General features: G+C 39.0%; 2 protein-coding genes across 2 annotated transcripts; one reads left to right on the plus strand and one right to left on the minus strand.

The window, feature by feature from the left end:
- Positions 1-794: 794 nt before the first annotated feature.
- On the plus strand, positions 795-20,149 carry b4galnt3b (beta-1,4-N-acetyl-galactosaminyl transferase 3b). Its single transcript, XM_026176046.2, has 20 exons — positions 795-1,288; positions 7,080-7,135; positions 7,215-7,298; positions 9,107-9,202; positions 10,376-10,466; positions 10,576-10,676; positions 10,768-10,835; positions 12,464-12,542; positions 12,683-12,749; positions 12,904-13,038; positions 13,188-13,297; positions 14,035-14,135; positions 14,543-14,610; positions 14,705-15,848; positions 16,415-16,674; positions 17,303-17,456; positions 17,553-17,625; positions 17,729-17,882; positions 17,985-18,111; positions 18,455-20,149. Exons 1-20 carry the CDS (start codon positions 1,153-1,155, stop codon positions 18,564-18,566), a joined length of 3,216 nt encoding a protein of 1,071 aa, XP_026031831.2. The 5' UTR covers positions 795-1,152; the 3' UTR covers positions 18,567-20,149.
- A 1,558-nt stretch (positions 20,150-21,707) lies between these two features.
- tnni1c (troponin I, skeletal, slow c) lies at positions 21,708-24,604 on the minus strand (the record flags this gene model as incomplete). The annotated part of the gene is made up of 6 exons (XM_080303304.1): positions 21,708-23,239; positions 23,340-23,522; positions 23,646-23,735; positions 23,833-23,964; positions 24,122-24,163; positions 24,575-24,604. Coding segments are annotated over 6 exons (714 nt in total), but the record flags the coding sequence as incomplete, so codon positions are not given.
- Between the last annotated feature and the right edge of the window lie 2,907 nt (positions 24,605-27,511).

The following is a 27,511-nucleotide window of genomic DNA, read 5'->3' on the forward strand; positions in this document are numbered from 1 at the left end:
AAATAAACAATTTTAATTCAATAGGGAAAAAACCCTTTTACTTTTTATTTGTTTATAGTCTTAACCATTATCCCTTAATGATCCCATGCATCCACTGAATAGCACTTTGGATTAGTCATGGTGGCTGTTAAAGCATTGGTAATATTGTTTCTTAGGCGTGTTTGTTATTCAGAAAAGTCACACGCACCCTCAAAGTCTGGCAACAATTTTTTTGTTTTGCTTTTTAGATTTGAAGACAATTTTTACGTTGTCTAACTTTATTACAAATGTGTAATTGTAACATACGAATACATGTTACGTGTGAAACGTAGGAAAAATCTCGAAAGGCAACAAAATCCAGGAAGCATTTGTTGCTATACCTGTTGCAGGTAAATCCCAGGGTAAAGGGTGTGTGTGTGTGTGTGTTCGCTGAACGTGTTTACTCCTCCCTTTAATCTCAGCGGTGTGTAACGTCGAGCTAGCTAGAATACTAAAGAGTGTTTCCTGTTTCAGATTTCAAAATAAATCACAAGCGTGCAAAAGTTGTGACCTGAGGAGCTCGGAAAGAAGGGAAACGTTTCGCTACAGGAAATAAAATATATCATTATATTTCACGTTGATGAAACTTTGCGCTGAAGTAATTTTGCCATATTTGTGCGAGTATTCGCAGATCAAGTATTATTTTTTCTTTCACATGATCACGATCGTGCTTTTACGTTGACGGCAAAGCTGGTCCTATTCTGGCCGCTTACTAGCTCCTTCCATCTGGCTTCTTTAAATTGTGTGGAGGATGGTGAGGGGAGGGGAGGTGAAGATTTCATTCCTTGCTGAGTTCTTTGTACCGAGCTGCGTGCGCTTCATGTGGTACTAGCAGGAACAGAGGTCAGGTCTCAAGCCGGGCGCTCAAGGAGCAATAGGAGACCTATTAAAAGTTTTAGATGATCGAGAGTGCCCAGTGTAGGTCACCGGCTGGCCCAGGGCAAGGTGGGATTTTTCTCCGGATGAGAGGCACCAGGGGACCCGAGCGCCGGGGATATCCAGGGTGCCGGTGATAGTGCGCATCCACCGGGAGCAGCGGTGGGCGGCAGGCGGACGTGCTCAGGGCGCGTTCCGTCCCCTACTCATGACAAAGCGGGTGAGGAACTCGGGAGCAAGTTTCCCCCGGGAGTCAAAATGATCACGTCGTTTTTCCCCTTGAAGAAACTGCGGCGAAATGGCAAATATCTCCTGTTCGGTGCGATCCTGCTGGCGGGATTGGTGGCCGTGTACCACGAGATGGTTGCTGCAAAAGAATGGAGGAGTGATATGAGTAAGTTTATGGTTTATGATTTCCAGTACGCGCACTGCTACTCACAGAGTGTCACTCAAACCTTTGCTGATGCACCATTCAGACGGAGTTTCTATTTATGATAATTATGCAGTAGCGATAGCAAGTGAACATGCGCATGCGGGAGGGAGGGGGGGGGGAGAGAAATATAGCCGAACAAAAGTAAAAAGGTTTGGACTGTATTACGCATTTGAGCGTGCATGATATAAGCTATTTGTCACGTATCACACATTTCCATGGCACTGTGGTGTTGAACAGTCCACATCATTTACAAAAATAAGGAAACACAAACATGAAATACTGCTAAGGCCACTGTAAAAATGAGTCATCACCAAAAACAATGTATGGAGTTGTTTGGTGACATTTTTTATTATGTGAAGTTGGAAGTCAGAAAACGAAGTCGCAAAAGATTTGTTTATTTGCATGAAAGATTTGAACGCATGTGCATTTTAAACAAGTTTTCACATCTAACATCTGCTTTAGCTTTCATGATGTTGGATGCATTTCCTCAGGAAACTTGAGCCTTCAGCAGGTGAAACAGCAGGTTGATTTAGGGAAAGAAAGACAGTAAGAAGGGGGTTGGGGAGGTCAGGAGGTCACATAGTAGGTTTACACTCAGAAGGAAATCTAGTCTCACACTGGGTAACCAGATTTCCTGCTTTCTACCCTCACACGTTGCCTTACCGTCTGTCGCAGCACACATACACACACACACAGCACAAAACAGATGAAAGGAAACAACAGTGGGGTTGTTGAGAGAAACAGAAACATATGACACGCTCAGTCTGAGCACAGCATCAGCATGTAAACACATGCCTAGATCTACATTAGAGGGCTCGCCTATATGTGCACACATTCCTGGGCTGAAGCCCCCCGGCCACAGTGGGGCTTCTATTGAGAGAAGGACTCCACAAAGCTCTTCAAACAGAGCTGTATTAAAATCCTAACATGGATAAATAATTGGCAGGTGCAGTTAAGCACATGACTTCAGTTGCAAGTGGTCAGTATGAGGTTTCTTTTCCCCCCCCCTTTTTTACACAGTTCATAAGACAAGACAGACGTTTTTAAAAATGTTGTAACTTGATTGTTATAACATACATGTACATGACTTTGAGTGAACAAAATGTGTCATGGCTCACATAAAAAAAGCCCAAAACACATAATTCAAGTCAGTCTGTTACATAATTACAAGAGAAAGAACCAACAGCAATTAAAAATGATATTTATTAAGAGTTTTTAGAACCTTGTATTGAGGGTCAAAATGAGGTCCACTATGGGGATGTTGTGCCTATTCGTGATGCCATGTGGCTGCTGTTTTAAAGTATGCTTGTTGAGTGATTTGCATGGCTCGCCAGCAGCTTGAATTGCACTTTTGGAGCTATGCAGAAATGTCTTCTTCATGTGGAATTCACTGAGGTTTAAAATGTGCTATCCTAGAGTACACTTTGTGGGTCAGAGCAGCACTTTATATCTTTAATGGGTCATAATCTGTTCACACACACTTTCATTAAGAACGACTTCTCACAAGTCCAATTTCTTTTTACCCTAAATGCGGTTTACGACTCCCCCACAACTCTGGTTTTTTCTACCTTTTGGGAAAATATAATCACCCAAGTTCCGTTTTATTTCCCACCTTTTTAAGAATGCATGCCCGATCTACACCTGCAATTAATGTATTCTCCCCCCTCACCCATCACCACTGCATTTGTGAAATTTGCTTTTGCAGTTTTTGCAGAGATCACCTTGGTGGAGAAACGTGCATCAAGGTGAATTAAAGGAAGTGCGTAAGTCATCAGGAAACTTCACATGCAGATCTTTTATTTGTGCAGCAGGTTACTCACTCACTCAGGTTAATCACCTTTAAACTAGACAAATAGGACTTGAGATGTGCAGTTTTTATGGGACGGGCTTTTTTTTCTGAGATCATATGAGCACTACAACTAACAACGTAGATAATGTTTGCTGCAGTAAAGCAGTTAATAACTGGCCCAGCAGAATAAAGATGGCCATTGTGTGCATGACTTATATGTGATAATTCCATGCAATGGACACGTGGCCTAGATTTTTAATAACCCTTTGGTAAAAGTCGAGAACTAGTAGTTAAACTCATAATGTGCAATTTATTATCCAATTAATTTGGTTGACATCTACACACACAGAAAAAAAATTGTGATGCAGACAAAGATCCTTTAATACACAATGGCCACATGCAAGGTCAAGTGACTTATTTAATTAAATAGCTTGAAGAGCATAGGCCTCAGTTAAGGCTTCTAGTCCAGCTTTGTGTGATATATATCTGTAAGCGAAAACAAAACAATATCTTTAAAAATGGCATTTTTCCACACAGCAGGAGCCCTTATTGGGAAATACTACAAAATTGTTTGATTTATGCATTGTATGCTTGGACTGGGGAAGAAGTGCTGTGTGATAATGCAAATTGTGGCATCAATCCAATACCAAGTAAACACAGTACTGCCGATACCAATACCGACACTGATATTTTTAACTTCTAAAGACAGCTTGTGTAAGGGGGAGCAGTGTGTCATGATTTATAAGACGAATCATCGTCACTTGCCGAATTCTGAACACATTTTAATGAGCCCCTAAATCACTGTGATTTTTACTGTCCACAATAATTTAACACAACAGCACACACATTTCAGATTTTCATGTATTTTGAAACTGGGTTGGTTTTTGGGGTTTGTTTGTGTTTTGAGACCCGGAATGTGAATGTGCCCCTAAAGTAAATATTGGTACTTTTTGAGATTTGAATGGCACTTTACTTTTTGCAAGAGGCTACAAATAAAATAGACATGACAGTCAACACAAAAAGGTTCCTCTTTCATCGTGCATGTGGGAGGTATATTTTTCGTTTCCCAAAAAATTATTAACACAATTCAGTGGGCTGCATATTGAACTTAGAGGCTAGACACATAGTATCGATCCTGTCGTGCTAGTATTGATCCAATACCAATACCAGGGTTAGTATCGATATTTAGATCGATCTGTCCACCTGTCCAACTTTATATGGAAGCCCCTTTGCGGGAGTACAAAGACATGACCTCACAGCCACTTTGGTAGCTACCATTTGGCTTTATTATTCTGTAAAACTACGCCACAAAGGTCCTTATAAAAACCTTTCTGAGGCACGTTTTTAGAAATGTTACCAGGAAAAAAAAAATCTTTGTCATAAAATCCAAGATGTCAGGCACAAGTGGATCAAAGACATTCTGTTGGATTTCCTCTGTGAAAATTGTGCACGTTGTTCAAAGGTTTCAAGCTTTCTTATTTGAGGTAAATACACAATATAGACAAAAGTACTGGGGCACTTACACATTACACCTACAGTAGCTGTTCAGCCATGCAAACACATTCTACGTACGAAGCTCGTGGCACAGATTTTATTTGCTGATGTTAATGCCAGAGGAGCTTTGATACTCAGCAGTTAATGAGTCAGCAAAGCGTCGGTGGCTCTATACACCTCGGTGATCCCATTCTGTAAGTTTATGTAGTCTGCTACTTCATGGTTGAGTTTCTGTGGTTCTTAAACACTTCCACTTTGCAGCAATACCACTCACAGCTGATGGTGGAAGATCTGAGAGGTAAAACATGTCATAAGCTGAGTTGGGGCAGTGGAGGCATCTTATTACAAGACCAAGCTTAAATTCACTGAGCACTAGAAAGGCCTACTGTATCACAAATGTTTGCAAAAGGCAGAAAGCATAGCTGGATGCTTGGTTTTATACACATGTAGTAATGGGACTAAAAACCCTGAATTAAAAGATTAAAAGATGTGACCCAGAGGTCAAGAAACATCCATCTCAAGATATGACTTCCTGATCTTTGATCTTTGATCCATACTCATCGACACACACCATCTCCACCTTGGAGACGCTGTCCCAGGCTATTGTTGCCGCCACCTTCACTTCTTGATCTGCCTTTGTCTATGGTTTACAGAAAGTGAACCGTATGCTGAGCTTAATTGGGATCAGGAGATATATTTGGCAACTTGGGGACATTGCAACACTTTACAGAAACTCTTTGTTTGCTTATAGGATTTTGGTTTTTATATATTGTGCATTCAGGGCATCTATCAGGAGACAAATCATCTCGTGTGCAAAGGTACTACTTTCAGTAAACCATAACTGCTCAGTTACCACGTTTGGTTGATTCCAGTTTTCTGCATAGTTAACATAGAACACAGCGTTACACCTCCGCTTGTTTCCACTTTTTTTTAAAACAACTGCAAGTAAGCTTTCATGCTTTTTGAGGCTTACCAGCGGTTTGTCTCTTGTGGTGAGTTGTCTGAGGCTTTGGTAATGAAGGTTTTTTTTCCTCTTTGCAAAGAAAAATGTACGCCTACATCCTGGAAATTTACTGCACAGTCATTCCCCCCCCCCTCCCCCCCTTCATCTTCCAAAGAATCTGCCGGTCACCTCTTACCTCTCATTTTCAGAGCCAGTTCCACTTCAGTTAAAAAGGCAACGTTTAACTCTCGGTGTATGAGTTCAAGCTGAAACAACACAGAAGCTCAAGAAATATTATGCATCCATTTGACACATTGCTTTTAAAACTTGCTGTATAAAAATCTATGCATCTCACAAACAGTTTAAAAAAAAATCCTGTTGTAAACCTTCTTAACACTAAAACTTCAAGCACATAATCCAAAGAATACTGTGGACACTTAATTTGCATGCTAAAGCATGCAAATGAAGCTTTTTTTTTTAAATGTTGTAAATGATATATTTGATTATATTCTGTTTTGCATGTTATCACACAGCCTCTCCCTTTTATTCAACACTTTAACTAAATGTCTGTTAGCAACATTTTTTTGACAGAATAAGAAGAGTAGGACTGCTAAACTGGTATGTTGTGTCCAAAGTGGACAGAAAAAAAAACACTAAAACAGCAACAATGTGACAAGAGATTTAAAAAAAAAAAATTGTTTTCCTGCCATATATGGACGCAGAAAGCTAGTGAAACCCTGCTGCATCCTTCTTATCACCTGAAGTGTCCACCCTGACAGTAAATTTCGCAATACATTCCACGGAAAGTAGAAAAAAACATGACAGGGAAGGTTTAGTAAGAAGAGGAGAGGAGTGCACATAGAGATGAAAAGTACTCCACTGTTGCTTTCCTTATCCACGGCTCTAGAATTACTTGTGCTGCTAAAATTGGAACGTATGTCACAAGGGTGTGTGTTAGGAGATCTCCACCCTGGCGATAATGACAGACCATCACTGCAGTAACTCCAGTTCACTGCTGACACCACATGGTCGTAAAAAAAGAAAAGAAAGACAGACAAATAGGTCCTGTTTTAAAATACACCCTGTCCTGTAATTTGAAGGATGATGGAAGAAGTCAGCAGGAATAATATTTGAGCATCTGCTCTGCCAGAGCGCCAGAGATGTTTGCCAATGCGGGAGCCCTATGCCATAGCAGCTCTTTGAAGCCTGTCACTGAGATGAGCTATGTTCAGGGACTATGAGCAGTGAGTCTCTGCTTAGACACCGGGCCTGATTGTTGTGTGCAATGCATGGGCAGAGTTTATCATTTATGCATGGACGTGTAGCGTGCCTACCGCTCCTCACATGCAACCCAGATAGAATTTCTTTTATGTCACAAGTTGTAAGAAGCAGATTGGGATTTTTTTGTTTAGAATGCATTTTGATTGGATGTGCACCTACTGGGGAAGCCTCAAGTCGCTTTAAAATAACAACTTTCACAGAGATGATGTGACCATGTTGACTATTGTCTTCACCTATATCCTCAGGTCCAATTACTGACGCTGACCACGTCAGCTGGAGGAGAGACGTGTTTGAAAATAGGGTAAGGATGGCACCCGAGAGTGTTTGTTTTTTCAGAAAGGAAACCAAAACTAAACCAAGTTTAATATTTGTTTTTACAGGCAAAAAAGGACCATCAGCCAAACACTGTTGGGGACAGCAGTGCTTGGGTCTCCAGTTATGCTCCACAACCTTGGAAACCAGAGGTGTGTGCGCTTGCCCATACCTAGTGGCCCAGTGGCCTCCCTCAGTCCCTCCGTTTATAGTGTGACTCCATTTCAGAAGCTTCCCTGCTTTGTGTTAATGTTTCGAATATTTCATGTCAGGTGTAACCGGTTCCTGTTTATGTTTTTGTTTTGAGCCAGTGTTGCCTATTTCAACAGCAGTATTGCATGATTAAACAGACAGACCTGGCAAACAGGGCATCAGAGATTCTATTATAGATACACAGTTTACAAATCATCCACAATAACAAATCAGGAACAAAAAAGGTGCGGTTTCTAACAAATTTAAGAGCATTCACACTGACCAAGGGTACATTTTTCTTCTTTATTATCAACTTAATGTCTCACTGGTAATCGGGGGGTTGGCCACATATTTTAAAGTGTTTTTCTCACTTCTATTGTCACTCTGGGGACAAACATTTGGAAAATATCACAAGGGTTGAGACAGCACAGGCGAGGAACATAGGAGGATAAGAGGAAACCAGCCTAAGCAGATATTGAAATGTAAAAAACAACCAACAGAAAAGTCTGCAGACATGCATAGATTGCTACATAGCTGCACCCTTTTAAGACGTCAAGGATTTACACACAATTTACAGCACAATATTAGTATACATCTTCTTTGGGTCCTGATCAGGTGCACTGATAAAGAGCAAGAACAAAAGTCGCAGAAATCATGCAAAGAGAAAAACAAAAAAAGAACCTTAATTTTCAGTTTTGTAGATGAAATGCAAATACTAACCACTGCATATAAAATATATTTATCCATAAAACATTTTTTGTTAGTTTTGATGAAATACCTGTAATTTTATTCCATCTAACTATGACTTACTTTCCTGTTAATTTGCTGAAATCTTTCTTGATAAACTGACTCACTTTGGGGTTTTTAATGTACAGTCAAGTGAAAGGAAAGCCACATGTACCCAACAACAAACAAGTGTCACGTATCTGCTTTGAGAAAAAAACCCTTTTGATATCAATGTCTTTATTAGTTCTACAGTCAGTATTCCTCAGTTTTACATGATTTTGTGCACACTGTATGCCCCTGTAGTAGATTTGTCTATAGTTTTGTGTTTTTTGTCAAGGAAGAGGTTGATAAGTTTTTTACAAAATGTTATTATTGAGTTATAAGTAATATTGCTGTGAAAAACGATGTAAAACTAGGCTAATGTCTCGGAGAATTAACAAAGCTCAAAAATGCTTTGATGAAGCGCCACACGTAGCAGGCTAGTTATTGAAAAATAGAGTTTTAGCAGAAGCAAATTGAGCTTTACAACAAAAGGGCTCCTTAAACTCACCGCCTTTTGATTTTGAGTAAGAATCTCCTTAAATGATTACAAGCTACACTCTCAGTCATCATTTTACGGCATTTTGTGTAAACTTGTGAGCTTCAGTCATGCTAATATTTAACTAACTAGCCTGACCACTACTGAAATCTGATGAGCTGCTTGGCTACATTTGGCTCCGATCTGCACTGTTATGTCCCTTTGGCGAAACCAACACACACTCACTCACACACTCAAACACACACGCACACACAGATCAGATAACATGGCCTCTTTGGCAGATATCACAGAGGTATATGTTTACAGGACATCTGTGCATCTACTGAAACTCAGCTGCTTCTTCATTTACGTGTTCGTGTTCCAGTGTTTCTTATTGACTTTCACTGAGCATTTGAACTGCAAATGAGAAAAGTGATTTAGACTGTTGCTCCAACTTCTGTGCCTTTAAATACAGTAAACATACAAGTTCTGTGTTAAAGTCACTGTCACTCTCCTGTGTTGCAGTATAAGGGACAGGCCAATCTGCATGTGTTTGAGGACTGGTGTGGCAGTTCAACGGCCGATCTTCGCAAAAACCTGCATTACCCGCTTTACCCTCATGTGAGTCAAAATGCCCAACTTCTCAGTTGTCACAGTCAAATGTAAACCTTCACTGAGTCAGACAATCTTAAACTAGATTTGACAAACCTCAGAAGAGGAAACATTCACAAGAGCACAAGCACAGTTTACAAGGAATCATTAAACATGTTGGCGAAAAAAACCCATTTCTTAATAAAACTCGTTTTATTAATGGTTAGAATATGGTTATTCATTAATCTTGCTTAACTGATGATTTACATTTTTAGCCACTGTGGCCATTGTGTGACCAAATATATGAAAACCAAATAGCATTCCAGCCAGGCTAAAAATGGTAATTTGCAAAAACTGTACTAGGATGCTAACATGCCAAATGTAACAGGTAAACATAGTAAACATTATTCCTGCTATATATAATTATGTTAGTACTGAGTCCTTTCTCATTGTCATATTATACTGGTTTTGCAGAAAACTGCCCAGTATGTGTGATGTTATATTCCTAGTAAAACTTCATTAAAAAAAAGTTTTTTTATTTCTTTCACGTTTTATGTGTAAAAGTATAAAAGTAGTAGAAGCATAGGCAGAAGATTGTCACCAGAGAATACCACCAAACTCAGATAACCCATAGATATCACCTCCTCTTGCATGTAAGTATTTGTGGTTGGATGTGAAAGAAGACACTCGTGCACACACTCTCACACACGCACAGTTGGTTTTACTCAGTGGTACATTATACGTCTTCATGCCAGATTTTCACGTTCCTGAGTTCACGCCATGGTTCAGATACCTCGGAACTCGGGAGTAATGTCAATCTCAGGTTAGTGCATTACAGGAAAAGCGACATTCGGGACTCACTAGCAAACCAGAGCAATACTTTTCATGCTTAAAAACATGTCTGCTGCACGTTCATGCAGAGTCTAGTCAGTACTAAGTGATTTAATAAGTCACAGATACACAGCAGTGGCAGTACAAATGAAGTTTTACAGTTTTACTACTGGATTTTACTACTTGGATTGTTAACTTGGGGTTGGTTAGGCTGTTCCGACTCTGACTGGTCTGAGTGTTAAAACCGAGGTAAGGAAGCGTTCCAGATTCAAAGTCGACTGGGAACTCAGAAATTCTGACTTATTCGGGAATGCACCATCACTTTGACATCAAATCATGGCTGATTTTCTTTGTCTTTAATTACTCCTTTAGTCCAGAACCACAGTGGAGAAGCTGGCCGTCTCTCCTCAGTGGACCAACTATGGGCTCAGAATATTTGGCTATCTTCATCCACATACTGATGGTACTTTTTCACTTTGTGTATTTTCAGCATGTAATACGTGTATGTTATGCTATACAGACTCAGTCTGTCTCTTCATTCCTTTATCTCATTTCCTCTTCTTTTGTCTCAGGAGATTTTGTGTTTGCTGTGAGCTCTGACGACAACTCTGAATTCTGGCTGAGCACAGATGACTCTCCCCTTAATTTGAAGTTAATTGCGTGGGTTGGAATGGTATGCATTTTGTCATCTCAAGTGTTCCGGGGTAAATTTCTCATACTAGTCTTTGTAACATTTCCTTCAGTGTTTAATTTTCATTTCCTAGACGGGAAAAGAATGGACGGCCCCGGGTGAGTTTGAGAAGTATTCCAGTCAGACCTCCAGACCAGTTTGGTGAGTGAAGTTGGGAACGTACTTACATTGGTTGGTTTGACATCTTACACAAACAGTTCAAACTGATAAGAGTCTCAAAAGCATTACCACCAACTGCCAGGGTTTATCATTTAACAAATAACGAACAAATGCTTTGAACTTGTGGAACTGACCTAACTGGAGAACAAGAACAAGGCTTATCTAACACTGGTAAAGCATCGTTAGCAGTCAAAGACTTACGCTACTTTCTTTCCCCCCATCTGGTACCCTTACTGTTTTCCTGGGTGTCCTCATTCTTTCTCCTTATATTAACAAAGCAGTTCCCTCATAATAACAACTTTCTGTGTATGGAGCTTTTTAAAACACAGTTACTCGTGAGCACTAAAGCATCCAGCCTGATGGGCTGAGGAGAGACAATGTTGAAGGCTACAAGGTCAGAATCGTGGTATTTTCTGGACACACAAAAAAGAAAACGATTGTGAACAGTCATAGGGCCCTGACGTGCTGAAATATGTCTCAACAATTCTTCTATATTAAGCAGGTTCAAAGCTATGCAAATTTTAAAATTAAAAGAAGGTAATTCTTTAGTGATTTCAGGTCTGGGGTCATATGTTCCTATTTCCACGTATGTGTAAGGACCCTGGGCTCTGCACTCAGAACAAGTTGAAGTCAACCTGACGATAAGAACCTGCATATAGAGCGTTAGAGTAGTCTAACCTGTCTGACATGAATATATTAACCAATTTGTCAGAGTCAGTTTTTAATAAATATTTTGCATGTTGCAGTGGGGAAGTAGCAGTTAGGGATTTGTTTGTGTACTGATTTTTCTGTGTATATTAAATGAGGCAGAAAGGTGAAATTTCAGCTCTTTCAAGTCACAAATATTTCTTTAAATTTAAAAAACTTTACAAGTTGTACTTGTTGTACTTGAGGATAAGAAATTAGGTTTGAGGCATCAAACCTGTTTCAAAAGCACAAATGACTCTTCTTAACAGTTGAATTATAATTAATGGCATGCTGGAAAGCACACCCTTTTACACCCTGTGCGTATAAAATTAGTTGCTTTATTAAAGCAGTTTAGTGAGTTGCCATAGGAGTGGCGTGTATGCTCGTGCCAAGATATACAGAACCGGCCTAAATCCACATTAATGCAAATATTTAAATAATGTTAATGTCTACTCATAGTTTTATATATATATATATATATATATAAGGGTTTATGTATCAGGATAATAAAAAAAATGATCTGGACCTCATCTGTTCTTAAAAGGTAAATACAACCTGAGATTAAAAAAACAGCACATGACATGTGTCATTATTTATTTAAGAAAGGTTCATCCAAGGGTACAGGAAGATGGTATAAACTTCCACATTTTTCCTTTAATTTCCAATAAATAATTATTGAACATGTGTAACTTCTGTTTTTCATCTGAGGTTGTAATTACCTAATTTTAAGACCTATTAAGGACAGTATGGTTTTATTATGTCCTGATATGTAAAAACATTACCATGATTGTATATATTGAAGTCTTAAATAATTTATTATGTAGATTCAGCAAATAAGGGTTTGAGATTATCTTTGGGTAAGTAGTTTATATTGTCTTTTTTATGACTATAACATGATACTGAGTACCTTTACTGTCTGACAGGCTGTCTGCTCAGAGGAGATACTTTTTTGAAGTTATTCACAAGCAAAACGACGAAGGGACTGACCACGTGGAGGTGGCAGTAAGTAGCTGGATCCCTCTCTGTTTTCTTATCTCATTCCTTGTTTCCAAACTCCCACGCCGAGTATGCGCTCTTGTATTATGTGAGTAATAAAGTGGAAAAGATGTGCAGTTTTTAAAGTTTGTTTTGTTTTCACACAGTGGCTGCAATTGGACTATAGCAGTCTGTTTAAGGTTATTGACTCCAAGTACATCTCCCTCTATACTAGTGAGTACACACATCATGCCTAAAAATATATCCCTCAGAATGAATGTTCATGAGTCTAGATCGCAATGAAACATTTGCCTTTTATTCTGCATAGATGCTAAAAAGCACAGTAAGTAAAAAGCTTGTATCTTCTTCTGACGCTCCGTGTCTTCAGATGAGTCAGCACTGTCAATGAATGATGTCGCCCACATACCACAGACAGCTGCAAGCCACCGGCAAACCCCCACAAAGCAGCGCAGTGCTGATGCAGATATGTTAATTGAAGACCGTCGAGATTCATTCTACAAAGGTCAGCTACGTCGCTCGATTGTTTCAACACAAAGCAGATACATCAGCTGTCTGTTTCCTACCATCCCGGATGCAAGTACTGTGCAAGTTATTTCCTCTTACTGAATGCACAAAGTAATCTCGCCTCTTATCTGTTTCGCTTTTTTGCAGTGCGCATGTTAAACAGCAAGTACCTACAAGGTGTTCTGCCTGACTGCTCATATAACCCCTCTTACACAATCAAAGACTTCCCTTTGCTTCGTTATCAAGGACTGCAGTTTGTACGTATCTGTTGTACTGATAATTTGTTTACGTCACTTACACTACTTTTCTGATATTTAATCACCTTATACCATTATTCTCAGAAGGTTACAGGTGCATTTTTAAAATCTTTTGTTTGTTCAAGAGATAAAGAAAGGCATGCCAGCAAGAAACGCTGGGAAGCTTTTTCAATCTTTTATGGCTTTTATGTCAGTCTTCTAATGGTATCCCTGGTATACTGAGTTATGCTATCTGAGGCCTTTAAATTGCACCCACATTCTTAATGTCTTCCGAGGACCATATAAAATAAATTAGTGCTAATTGCATCCATTAGGAAGAAAAAAAAACAGTAAAATAGCTTGAGATTTTTCTCGTATTGATTTTACTACTGTTGCTGAAGTCGAGTTATTTGCAGTGACTTCCTGGAATCTCTAATGGTTGCCTCCAGGACGTCATTTACTGGCCAAGAAATAGTCTTCAATGTCTCTTTCACGCTTCAGCTGAAATGCGTTAGTGAGATTTGGAAGAGCTCTAAAGTAGATGTTTTTTAATCTTTAAAGAAAGCCACTGGTAGCTTTACCTTCTCTTTGTTTCCAGTCTGCTGAGTTAAGCCTCTAATTGTACCTTCATATTTACCAAATAGATTTTTATCCAACTTTCAATACAAAGGACAATAATTACATACCTCAAAATATTCAACTTTTTTCAATAAGATGTCATATATTTTACACCATGTCATTTCATTTCATATCCTCAGGTCCACTTGTCCTACATCTACCCCAATGACTACACTCGACTAACACACATGGAGACGCAGACCAGCTGTTTCTACTCTGAGAGCTCTTACTACCTAAAGAGGTGAGCTAATTGTTACAAATACGTTTACTGTCCCACTCAACTCAACTTAAGTTGATGTTAAATCCAGAGAAATCCAAGTTCATGTTATTCTCAAATGGCAAAGAATTGTTATCTACGTCTCCTAAGATTAATTTGATCTATATGTATATTTTTCACATGTTTGTACAGGATATTGTATTTGTTTAAAATGTTATATACTTATGTGGTACATGTATTTTGACTTTTGTTGTCATGATGTCTCTCTTGGAAATGAGATTTTTAATCTCAATGGGATTTTCTACCTGGATAAATAAAGGACTAATAACAATAATGCTGGAAAAGTGTGAACTATAATTAGTTTTAGAGTATCACCAAGCAAGGCTGCTATAACTTCCGTCCTTTTTTCTTTTTTTAAATGTCATATCTAGGTTCGGCTTCTCTAGATACATGAGATTTGACCGTCCAGCTACAGAGGAAAAAGTAAATCCAGACAGAGGTATTTTGCCCTTGTTTTTCCCCATAAGCAAACATAAGCTGCTTGCGGTTTCAGTCCATTTAACTGTCCTTTTTTTATATCTGGTGTATATTAGATTTTAATTTCCAGATGAGGAATTTTAACCAGGAGGACAATGACTTTCATAAAAAAGAAACGGAAACCAAGCCTGCTCATGAGGATAAAGCCCATTATCAAGACTATGGAGATGATTATGATGATTATGTACAAAAACGTAGGCGCAAACTCTTCTCCTTGGTTGTCCCAAAATCAAACAACACATTGGGCAACTCTTCAGGACTGCACAGAGGCGAGTTGGGGAAGAGGGAACATAAAGAAAATTTGTCTCAGCCCCAGTCAGTGCTAAAGCAAGGCTTAAAACATAACCTGCAACTGAATCAGACAAAGTTACAAAAAGAGGAGGGGCAAATTGTAAAAGCAGAACAGCAGAAAAGCAGAAAACGAGTAAAAAGAAAAAGGGTAAAAGCAGCTCAGAGACCAGGACAGAATAATCTACCAATACTGGGTAATAAAAAAGACCTTAAAGCAAATCAGCAACCAGTTGTCCAATCAGAGCAACTTGGCTCTAAACAGGATCAAATCCAGAAATTTGGTAAAACGAATAATACCGAAATCCAGCGACTCAACAACTCACAGCCTGAAAAACCACCAGTGGCCAAGCAGCGGAGGTTTGTAACCAAACAGAAGGAACTTCAGCTGCCAAACAGCAAGCGTTTTACCCCTCCCAAAAGAGATTTCAACCACCCATTAAAAAGATCAAATCAAAGGGACTTGGATGGCAAAAAAAGCCCCAATGATAAGGATATGGAACTGACTATGCCACAACAACAAGATTTAGAAAACAGCATTGTTAGAGGTAAGAAGATTGCTAAAGGGAATATTGACAAAAGGTGGTCAGATAGGAAAGAAGGGGAGGAAGATGAGCTCTCCAACAGGGCTGAGAAAAGGAAAGACACCACAGAGGGTGAGAAACGCTACTTCTGGGAAAGACAAGAAGACTTTGAAGGTACTGATGATGAAGATCTTACACCTGCACCAGTTTTTGACACTCAAGTCAACTGGAACCAGACCTTCCATGTCAACCACCTGGATCTTCAGGCCCAGCGTTCAGATTGGATCGACCTGCAGTGCAACATTTCTGGAAACTTGTTGCTTCACTCCAATGATGCTTTGCCAATAGTCAAGATGTTCATGGACCAACTGAATAAAAAGCATCATGGGTAAGTTGTGCATCTAGTGATGTGTGTGTGTGGAAAATGTTAATCTGATTGGATTTTGCTATATCCTCTAGAATTTGTTAAAATAAGTATTTTAGGTGATTTTAACTTTTCTCATCTTGAAAGTCAGTGGTTAATTTATGTATACCTCCTCAGGTAAAGTGTTTTTATTTTTTTTTAAATTGCTTCATTTGCTACTATATTTTTAAAGCTATAACTTGCCTAAATACTTTGAGCTGCTTTCATATGATTAGCTGCTTAGATGTATGCGTTAACCAGCAGTTGGACAGGGCTATGTAATAACGTGGCTGTTGATTGTAGTATGCAAAAATATTACACTGACAAGAGCCACTTTGTAGCAACATGAGAACTTTTGCTACTTTTTTAGTAGTTATTTTATACTTGGTGTAGTAAATTAAGTTTTTCAGATTAATTGTAACAAGTCAACGTATGATATAAGACTCTTATTGTAAGCTCATGCCATTTTCAATTAGGTGATAAAATATTCAAAAACCTTTGTACTTCCTTTACAGCACATTGCACTTTTATTTTTGTGGTTGCTCTTGCAGGCGGTTTAAGTTGGTACGTGTGGTTAACATGGTGAAGCGTGTGGATGACTTCCAGGGCAGCCGCTACCTTCTTGAACTGGAACTGAAAGATGTGAATGGCCAGCTGCTGCGTGTATCACACTACATCTATGCTCTGGTAACCAATAGCTGGTCCAACGGCTGGGACTCAGACTTCCAACAGTCAAAATCTAAGACTTTGCTCTGCAACCCGGTGGGCTTCCGCTGGAATCCTGTTGCCATGGTCCACTTCATAGTGCCAGGTACTGTACACCTGACACTTACTTGGTGATTGCACATAAAATCAGCCAAATCTAAAAAAAAGTTCCCACACCTGCTCAAAATCAACTGATTTACATGTTCATTTTCTTGTTTGTTAATATTTCATTTTTCAAAGATAGAAGTTCTTACAGCCTGACAGTGTCATATTAAAAAACATGGTGAGATGTAAGTGGACCTTTTTAGAGGAAAAAGAAAACCCTTCAGTGGGATTAAATAATGGCTCCATGTCTCTAAACTATGCAGAAATAAAGGATAATCTCTCTGAGACAAGGTCCTTAACGGTAAAATGTAAAACTCTTATCACCTGAAGACAGAAATTGAATCACATTATGAATTCAGCATAATATAATATTAATGTAAATTTGGCAGTAATGCATTAATACTGGTATGTAAAGCACATAACAGAGCTTCCCTTTATTAATGCAGTTTAACTGTCGAGCACCGCATGGGCATGGCAAGCCTGTTATTATACTGTCTGTGGGAATGACCTGTGTTCCCTTTGAGAATTAATAGCTTTAAAAAAATGCAAAGGTCAAAACACCTCTGCCAGATAAAAGATAGAGATAAGTCACTTATCTGTCATATAATTGGCCTGTATGTCTTTTTCAGTAAAAAACCAGGCTAGATGGGTGCAGCAGCTGATTACTGACATGGAGGAACTGTTCAAAATAACTGGAGATAGTAACTTCAACCTCATAATCACTGACTACAAAAGCACTGACATGGATGTGAGGAAGGCTCTTGAGAAGTCCTCACTGCCCAGGTTTGTGTTTGTGAGTTAATTTTACAGGCAATACAAGCCTATTGCAAACTATTCATGGTGTAACTGAGCTGTATGTATGCTTGTGGAAATGATCAGGTACCAGTATGTGAAGATGGATGGGAACTTTGAGCGCTCTGCTGGTCTGCAAGCAGGTATCGACCTGATAACTGTGAGTACTGCGGCATCACTCGGCTAGGAAGCATAAAAGTGTACCGATAGATGTCAATAGTAAATTTCATGAATTTAATGTTTCCCATCTCGCTGTTCCTTAGGATGACCACAGCATCGTGTTTCTTTGCGACCTCCACATCCACTTCCCTCCTTCAATCATTGATACCATCAGGATGCACTGTGTAGAGGGATACATGGCCTTTGCTCCCATTGTCATGAGGCTGGGCTGTGGTAATACACCTTTAGAGGCCAGAGGTGGGAAATGGGACCAGATTCACTTCCTTTTGTTTTTTATTTTTTTAGCCACTAAAATGACAAGTATTTATGTCTTGGGCTATGTGATTGTCTGTGTTGTAGGTTACTGGGAGATCAATGGCTTTGGCTTGCTGGGTATCTATAAGTCAGATCTTGACACAGTGGGAGGTATGAACACCAAGGAATTTACTGATCGCTGGGGAGGAGAAGACTGGGAGCTTCTCGACAGGTTTGTCTCACACTTTCTATCTTTTCTAAATGGATAGATATGTTTAGAGTTTTTCCATCCATTTCATCCATTGAAAGAAATTAGATAGCAATACTTGGAAGCAATACACCTTCCAAGTAAGACGCAGACTGGTTAAAAGGTTGCTGGTAAAGGCAAAGAACAGATGGACATACTCTCAAAAAAATTTTGATTTATTAGTGCAAGGGTTTTTTTCAGCCAATCATGATTTGTGTCTAAGAAATGACAACAAAGCATGTTGGAGCTCTTAATTGGCGAAAAATCGTTTCTTTCCTGTTTGTGATCCAGGTTGAGTAAGCACTCTTCCTCTTGTTTTCTCATCTAGAATCCTTGAGGCAGGTCTGGAAGTGGAGAGGATCTACTTGAGGAACTTTTTCCACCACTATCACTCCAAACGTGGCATGTGGAACCGGCGAATGTCAACAAGTCCCAGGTGACCTTGTCACCTGCATTTGCACAATGACATCACCACGGTTACAACCAAGGCAACGCGAGCACTTTAAAGCCGGAGGGTGATTCCTGCTATGTAATGGTAATACCTGCTGACGGTTAGAGAGTAGCACATGAGCCGGTGCTGTATTTGCTCACTCAGGCTTTGGGAAGCAGGTGGCAGCACTGAAGGTCATTGCTTAGGAGATACTACTGATATGCTCAGAGTTTATTTCATTGAATATGCTGTGGACTCCAAAGAGGGTACTGGCTACTGAGTGCCAGTGACTATAAAATTCAATGTATGAGGATACCGCCGTGCACAATGATGCTGACCAAGATCATGATCTGCACTACTGGCAGGAAGAACATTTCCTAATCTGAAGACAAAGCTGGATTCCATATATGTAAGCTCACAAGTGTCCCTTATTATGAACATCACTCTTGCACATAGGTCTTAACTAGTGGGAGGGGGAGGGGGGGAGGGGGGATTTTATTTTATTTGTGTCCCAAAATTTCTTTTTACTGTAGATTGTTTATATGATAAAAACACAGCCTTACTTGTCTTGTTGTAAATTAGAGAAAGCATTTTATTTATTGAATAAATATTTGTGGTGTTCTTTTTTCCCCCTTTTATATTTAATGCTAGAAATGTTGAACTTACCTCAGTGCTCTTCCCTGTTTGTTCTCATTATGTTTAAGTGTCCTTACTCTGCTGTGACTCGAAGTAATGAGAACTGTTTTACAGGCAAATCCAAAAAAGTTGAAAATAATAAGTTAATGTTAAAGTGATGTTTAATTGTAGCATTAAGTTGTTTTTAAGGAAACAAAAAATAATGGCTTTAATTTAGACAGATTTGTTTTTGTCAATGCACAGGCAATTAATGACCATATCATATCCACTGTGGAAGTACATTTTCCACTTTTGCCAGTTCTCCTTACACTGCCACTAACCAAAAATAACCAAAATAACCTTTAATCATAGCATTAAGTCCTGTGTTTGATGGTCCCTTTGCTCTACTTTTTCATCTATGGATCATGCTTCTCCTTGAGAGAAATTGAGAAATTCCTCAAAATGTGATTAATGAGTGAAAATTCTTGTCGCTTTGTCGCATTGTTATGTTGTTAGTTAATGTTGGAGTAATGGCAGCATTTTCTCATTAACATTCCATGTCAGCAAATGAGTTGTCTTTTAGCGTAACCTGTAAAAATGACTGACAGGTGCTGAACTCTTTCACTTGTCATTCAGGGCAATGAAGACAGAACACGAGTTGAAAGTGATATTTATAATTTATAACACTGCTAAGAGTAGTGTGTTGTGTTTGTTTTTTGTTTTTTCCTTTTACGAGCATTGCCTCTTTCTAAATTTGGTTTGTGAGTTTGCTGGAATAATGGATACTTCCCCCTTTCCTCCTTTACACTCCTTCACATGACTTAAAGTGCTCTTGGTTTACTTTTAAAATACCTCAGCACTGTCTTTATGCTGGGAATAGGTTCTCCATTAATGTTCTGAAGCGTTTTCTCTCAGGGACAGGTTATTCCATGTTACGCTGCCTTGACAAATCTGGCAAATAAAGTCCTCTTAAATGTGTTCGTTTGATTACCGTGTTGTTTTACATAGCTGATATATACTGAGGTATACTGTGGACTTGTACCTCAGTTGAGCACTCAAAGAACTTTTTACTGGAAGCTTGATTCACCCAGTCACACTTATTCATATAGCACTTTTATCTGCCTAAGAGTTTTCCTAACATTCCCACACACACTCATATAGGTGCATCAGAATAGTCTCTGAGTTTAGTGTCTTGCCAAAGGATACTTCAACATGTAGGCTGTAGAAATTTGGGATCAAACCATCAACTTTCCAACTAGAAGATAAACTGCTCTGCCTCTTCAGCCACAACTGCCCCAGGATGCAAGTAATGAACTGAGACAACCTTTAATTAAAAAAAAGAGAGGTATTCTAGTTATTGATTAAATTACCTTTGGAGAGAAACAAGCTTTATAGGTGCATCATCACTGTTTTCCTCCTTGGTACATCTCTGCACATTTTCACAATAATCTAATTGGTAAGTAGTAATTATTCTTAAACTCATTCAGATAAACTTGAAAGACATTTGTGTTCCTGCCGGTCGGCAATCTTATCAGCCAATCTAATGAATTTAGGCATAGTTAACTAGCTGAAGTTAAAACCTGGTGAAGGATGGGATGTGTTCATCGACACAAAATTTCCATCTCTATCTCTAGGGTTTACAGACAATGGTATGAAAAATATAAACTATCCAGTGAACAGTAGTTCTCTAGGTGGAAATCCCTTCTTGATGTCAGAGGTGACATGAGAATAGTCAGGGTGCGTCGATCTGATAGGTAGGCAAATGTAGCTCAAATAACCACTCATCACAACCAAGGTATGCAGAAAACATGTCCTGCTTTTTTTTCCTCAAAGGCACAACATGTCAAACCTTAAAACAGCAGAAGACTGCAACGGGTGTCACTTCCTATCAATTCGAAACAGGAAACTGTGGCTACAGTTGACACAGGCGGATCAAAATTAGACAACAGAAGACTATAAAAACATTACCTGGTCTGACAAGTCGTAATTTAATTCATGCACGAATTAAATCCTGCCTTGTATCAACAGTTCAGGCTGCTGTAGGTGGTGTGATGTTATGGGGAGTTCTTTTCTTACCACACTTTGGGCCCCTTTTTATCATCTAAGCATTGTTTAAATGCCACAGCCTACCTGAGTATTGTTGCTAATAATGTCCATCCTTTATGACCACACTTTACCAAGCTTCTGCTTATTTCAATCAGAATAGAATATCATGTTACATGATATTTGTACATGACAATGAGTTCACTGTACTCAAATCAAATTCAAATTCAAATTTTATTTGTCACAAACACAGTCATACACAGTACGATATGCAGTGAAATGCTTAGACAACTGCTTGTGACCTAAAATAAAAGACTATGAATAGGATAGGAAATAAATAGGGTACTGTCGTTGCTACTGTCACCAAATTTCAGTCCAACAGAGCACCTTTGGGGTATTCGCATTATGGATATACAGCTGACAAATCTGCAGAAACTTTGGGCCAAAATCTCTGATTTGGGCATTAGGTACATATCTATACATACATCCTGATTCTTGTAAAAGTAAAAATAGAGACTAGCAGGCCAGTTTCTGTGATTTTCTTATTCTTGAGGCTAGACTGATATTTCTGGGTTATGGCAGATTATTTCATAGCTCATATAGACAGAAGCTGTACTATTGTAGTGCATATAGGCCACTGTTATACTAAATGAAATAACTTCACGCAGTAAAAATAGCATTGTCAGTCATACACAAATTCTTTCCATCACCCTTAGAGTCCTTAAAGGCTGCTGACTCCATCCACAACACCCTTGATTATTCAACCCCCTGTCTTGCTGACAGTGTTTGACGCTAGTTCAAGGACAAGTATCAGTATGTGTGACAATATTTGCTGTTTTTAACCGGAGAGGAATTCATTCCATAGAAGAAGAAAGGCTAAGTATATCCTTGCTCTAAATATCTCAGGTGGCACTGCAAGTTTATGGCATTCCTTAGTGGAGACAGAAGAAATACAGCTCCATTACCGTGTACAAGGACAATGCCAAGCAATGTAAATCTGCTACACTCACAAATGAAATACAGTATTATCACCATATGATAATATGCCTAAAATCTAAGTCCAACCAATCCAGTTGTCCATGGAGTATATCTTATTGTAATGGTCAAGCTCTGAACTTCATCGCGTATTAGTCTCCACTAGTAATTTATGAATTCATTTACTTTTAGGTTTGTAATTTTCAGTTTTTGACTATCCCATTTTATTTTTGACTCATTTTAGTTTGATTTTATAAATGTTATGTTAAATTTTGGTTAATTTTTTTTCACTTTCAATTAAAGTTCTTTCATTAAATCTTCCTCCATCCATCCTGCAGCGTCAGCACATGAAGGAATTTGTTCACTGGGCCCCACCAGCAGCATTCAATTCAATTCAATTCAATTTTATTTATATAGCACCAAATCACAACAAAAGTCGCCTCAAGGCGCTTCATAGATACAGAGAAAAACCCAACAATCATATGACCCCCTATGAGCAAGCACTTTGGCGACAGTGGGAAGGAAAAACTCCCTTTTAACAGGAAGAAACCTCCGGCAGAACCAGGCTCAGGGAGGGGCGGCCATCTGCTGCGACCGGTTGGGGTGAGAGAAGGAAGACAGGATAAAAGACATGCTGTGGAAGAGAGACAGAGGTTAATAACAGATATGATTCAATGCAGAGAGGTCTATTAATACATAGTGAGTGAGAAAGGTGACTGGAAAGGAAAAACTCAATGCATCATGGGAATCCCCCAGCAGCCTAAGTCTATTGCAGCATAACTAAGGGAGGATTCAGGATCACCTGGTCCAGCCCTAACTATATGCTTTAGCAAAAAGGAAAGTTTTAAGCCTAATCTTGAAAGTAGAGATAGTGTCTGTCTCCCGAATCCAAACTGGAAGCTGGTTCCACAGAAGAGGGGCCTGAAAACTGAAGGCTCTCCCTCCCATTCTACTTTTAAATACTCTAGCATCAAACATCTTCTTCCTGCCCTGCATACCAGACATGGCCTCCACATTTTTACGCCAGTCACCCACCTCCATCGTCAGCTCCTAAAGTAAAGCCGCATTCAGACCATCAGATTCTGCAGTTTTATTTGGCTGCTTATTTGAATGTACCTAGATACCAATTATGTGTGTTGCTAGAGCAAACCTTCTCTTGTTTGATGTCTTCTTTCTTTACAGACTTGAGATTGGCCCTCAGATCCATGGAGCCCTTAGTTTTCGATCCAAACAGAGCTTTCAACATCTCATCTGCTGACACTCTCACCTTCCTGAGAGCTGGTTTCTTAAACTTTCCTCCAAGGTCCTGTACCTTTAGCTTCAACTTGTTGATCTAGCAATAGAGGGAAAAGCTTTATTGGTGGCTTATTGTTAAAGGGGGGGGGGGGGGGGGGGGGAAGCGTGTCAACATATTTTAGTTTAACTAGGTGTATTATGATGTTTGCTGAGCTCATACATCTCTGTAGTTCTTGAGAACCTTTGCTTCACAGTCATAGCGATCCTCGTCCACCACATGAATCTTTTCATGAATCTCCTTACAGACTTTCTACACAGAAAAAAATAAGTTTCAATTCATGACACTTAATGGGCTTTAAAAACATTGTCAAGCCCATATGCTTACTCAGAGTATCATAAGCTCACACCTGCAGATCATCAATGTTTAACCCTCTGAGCTGCAGCGGTGGAAGCTTCTCCCTCAGGTATCGAACCTTCGCTTCCTCATTTGCAGTTTTCTCTGCCTCCAAGTCTTCCGTTGCACGAGTCAGGAGAAGGATCTCGAAAAAGTCAAAGAGGTTTTCATTTGTGTCATCTGGTTATCGCTTATAATTTTAATATTGGTTGTTATAGGAAAGAACATTCTAATAATGACATTCTATTTATTATATATTCAGGAGTTATTATGGCTCGTGCATTTTTTGCCAAATTATTTACCTTTAGTGATAGCTTGCGTGACGCAGAAATCTTGCATTTAGGCTGGAAACAATACAAATCTTACATATTATTGATTACTTGAAATGCCACATTGCTTAATTAAGTGCCTAATTCCTTTAAAACAGCAACAGGATGGAAAATTTTCTATCTGCAGTTATCGCAGTTATCTAAAATAGGTACCCTTAACAAACACAAGAGCGTATCTGGTATTCTGACATCACTTATAAGCTCATCAACCATTTAAATGATTACCTTTTTTTTTCTATAATGAGAAACTAAATGTCAGATCATATCAAATAAAACTGACATAAATATTTCACAATGACACTGAAATTATTTCTTTTTTCTGCTGCATGAAAGTATACAGTCTGCAAATATAAAAACACATTCTTGACAGGTTAGAAATATAAGACTTAATTTAATAATCATATGATAATATAAAAATATAAATACCTTCGCCTCTCCCTTGGGGGCAATGGATGATGTACAGGGAGTGCAGAATTATTAGGCAAGTTGTATTTTTGAGGAATAATTTTATTATTGAACAACAACCATGTTCTCAATGAACCCAAAAAACTCATTAATATCAAAGCTGAATGTTTTTGGAAGTAGTTTTTAGTTTGTTTTTAGTTTTAGCTATTTTAGGGGGATATCTGTGCGTGCAGGTGACTATTACTGTGCATAATTATTAGGCAACTTAACAAAAAACAAATATATACCCATTTCAATTATTTATTTTTACCAGTGAAACCAATATAACATCTCCACATTCACAAATATACATTTCTGACATTCAAAAACAAAACAAAAACAAATCAGCGACCAATATAGCCACCTTTCTTTGCAAGGACACTCAAAAGCCTGCCATCCATGGATTCTGTCAGTGTTTTGATCTGTTCACCATCAACATTGCGTGCAGCAGCAACCACAGCCTCCCAGACACTGTTCAGAGAGGTGTACTGTTTTCCCTCCTTGTAAATCTCACATTTGATGATGGACCACAGGTTCTCAATGGGGTTCAGATCAGGTGAACAAGGTGGCCATGTCATTAGTTTTTCTTCTTTTATACCCTTTCTTGCCAGCCACGCTGTGGAGTACTTGGATGCGTGTGATGGAGCATTGTCCTGCATGAAAATCATGTTTTTCTTGAAGGATGCAGACTTCTTCCTGTACCACTGCTTGAAGAAGGTGTCTTCCAGGAACTGGCAGTAGAACTGGGAGTTGAGCTTGACTCCATCCTCAACCCAAAAAGGCCCCACAAGCTCATCTTTGATGGTACCAGCCCAAACCAGTACTCCACCTCCACCTTGCTGGCGTCTGAGTCGGACTGGAGCTCTCTGCCCTTTACCAATCCAGCCACGGGCCCATCCATCTGGCCCATCAAGACTCACTCTCATTTCATCAGTCCATAAAACCTTAGAAAAATCAGTCTTGAGATATTTCTTGGCCCAATCTTGACGTTTCAGCTTGTGTGATTTGTTCAGTGGTGGTCGTCTTTCAGCCTTTCTTACCTTGGCCCTGTCTCTGAGTATTGCACACCTTGTGCTTTTGGGCACTCCAGTGATGTTGCAGCTCTGAAATATGGCCAAACTGGTGGCAAGTGGCATCTTGGCAGCTGCACGCTTGACTTTTCTCAGTTCATGGGCAGTTATTTGGCGCCTTGGTTTTTCCACACGCTTCTTGCGACCCTGTTGACTATTTTGAATGAAACGCTTGATTGTTCGATGATCACGCTTCAGAAGCTTTGCAATTTTGAGACTGCTGCATCCCTCTGCAAGATATCTCACTATTTTTGACTTTTCTGAGCCTGTCAAGTCCTTCTTTTGACCCATTTTGCCAAAGGAAAGGACGTTGCCTAATAATTATGCACACCTGATATAGGGTGTTGATGTCATTAGACCACACCCCTTCTCATTACAGAGATGCACATAATATGCTTAATTGGTAGTAGGCTTTCGAGCCTATACAGCTTGGAGTGAGACAACATGCATGACAAAATACTCATTTGCCTAATAATTCTGCACTCCTTGTATACTGAGGAGAAAGGGATGCACAAGAAATTCAAACTATGTTAAACACAAATCTGTATAATTGTTAGCTGAGAAAGTACATGGTCATGCAGGCTGTAACTTACACCGCTTTGAGTGCCCAATTTGTTGTTCAGCAAAATCAAAGATGCACAAACGAAAAAAAGGCATGAGATTATTATTCTCATATGAAAGAGTATCCGGCTTCATAGGCCATTTAAATAAGAATAAAAAAGTGACAACTTACTCGCCAGACATTGTTTTTCCTTTACACAATTTGGATGCTATTAAATTGGAAAATGGACAGAAAGAAAGAAAGAAAGAAAGAAAGAAAGAAAGAAAGAAAGAAAGAAAGAAAGAAAGAAAGAAAGAAAGAATGAAAGAAACTATGATGCCTAATTGAAGTTCTCACTTCTCACGTCAGGAACGAGTTACTTTACAAGCGGGAAACAGCAGCGCCTGTAGATCGAAGATCGTCTATTGTGACGAATAAATCTCCCCTTTTCTTCTTTTTGTTTTAGAACAGAGATTTCTCACCAAGATACAAATTCAGCACTTTATTTTTGGCCACCTAGCTAAAAACAAAACTAAACAAAAAACTGTTAAGATAAGACTCTACATAAAAATAAAATAATAAAATAAATAAATAAAAGAAAGGAATTCGTGGCAAAGGGAGGAAGACTGAGTGGGGAACGTTTTCAGCCTGAAATGCGTGACTTTCTGTGGTCGTTGGTAGCTTTCATCTTCATATTTGTGGTACAGTGATGGCATCTCCAGAGAGGTTTACAGTGCGTCGGTATTATAATGTTATTTATTAAAGGCAAAAAGTTCCTGGCCTACCAATAAACCAAAAGGATTTCCACCTACTAAAGCATACTATTAGGTGTCTGGAATAAGAACCAGAATCTGATCTGAATGAAAGATACAATATTCTTCATTGTGTGAATGCTGCACAACTATGAAACTGTATTCTTCAGGGTAAGATGTATGCATAGTTTAAACGTCCTTTATTCTTGTGCACACTAAAAACTTGGTGCCCTTTCTCCAACTATTTCAGCTATCCGCACAATGTGTTAAACCCGCTCAGACATTAACACATGGTTGGATTAACCTGTTAGTGGCCCATGGGTGCAGAGAACAGAGTTCCCAGTACATAACTGTTTTTTGTTTTGTTTTGCTTTTTTGTATTGCTCAATAATAAGGTTTTATGTTAAGTGGTTAAAGTTATTTTTTTTATTAAGTGATCAACTGTCAAGATCACTGTCACCAACTGTTTTGGACATCAACACATCATGATCCAATAAGTAAATGTAATGCAATTGAAATATGTAAAATCAAAGGTTTATTTAAATTCAGTTAAATA

The sequence above is a fragment of the Astatotilapia calliptera genome, chromosome 7, assembly GCF_964374335.1.
Source record: "Astatotilapia calliptera chromosome 7, fAstCal68.1, whole genome shotgun sequence".
NCBI lineage: Eukaryota > Metazoa > Chordata > Actinopteri > Cichliformes > Cichlidae > Astatotilapia > Astatotilapia calliptera.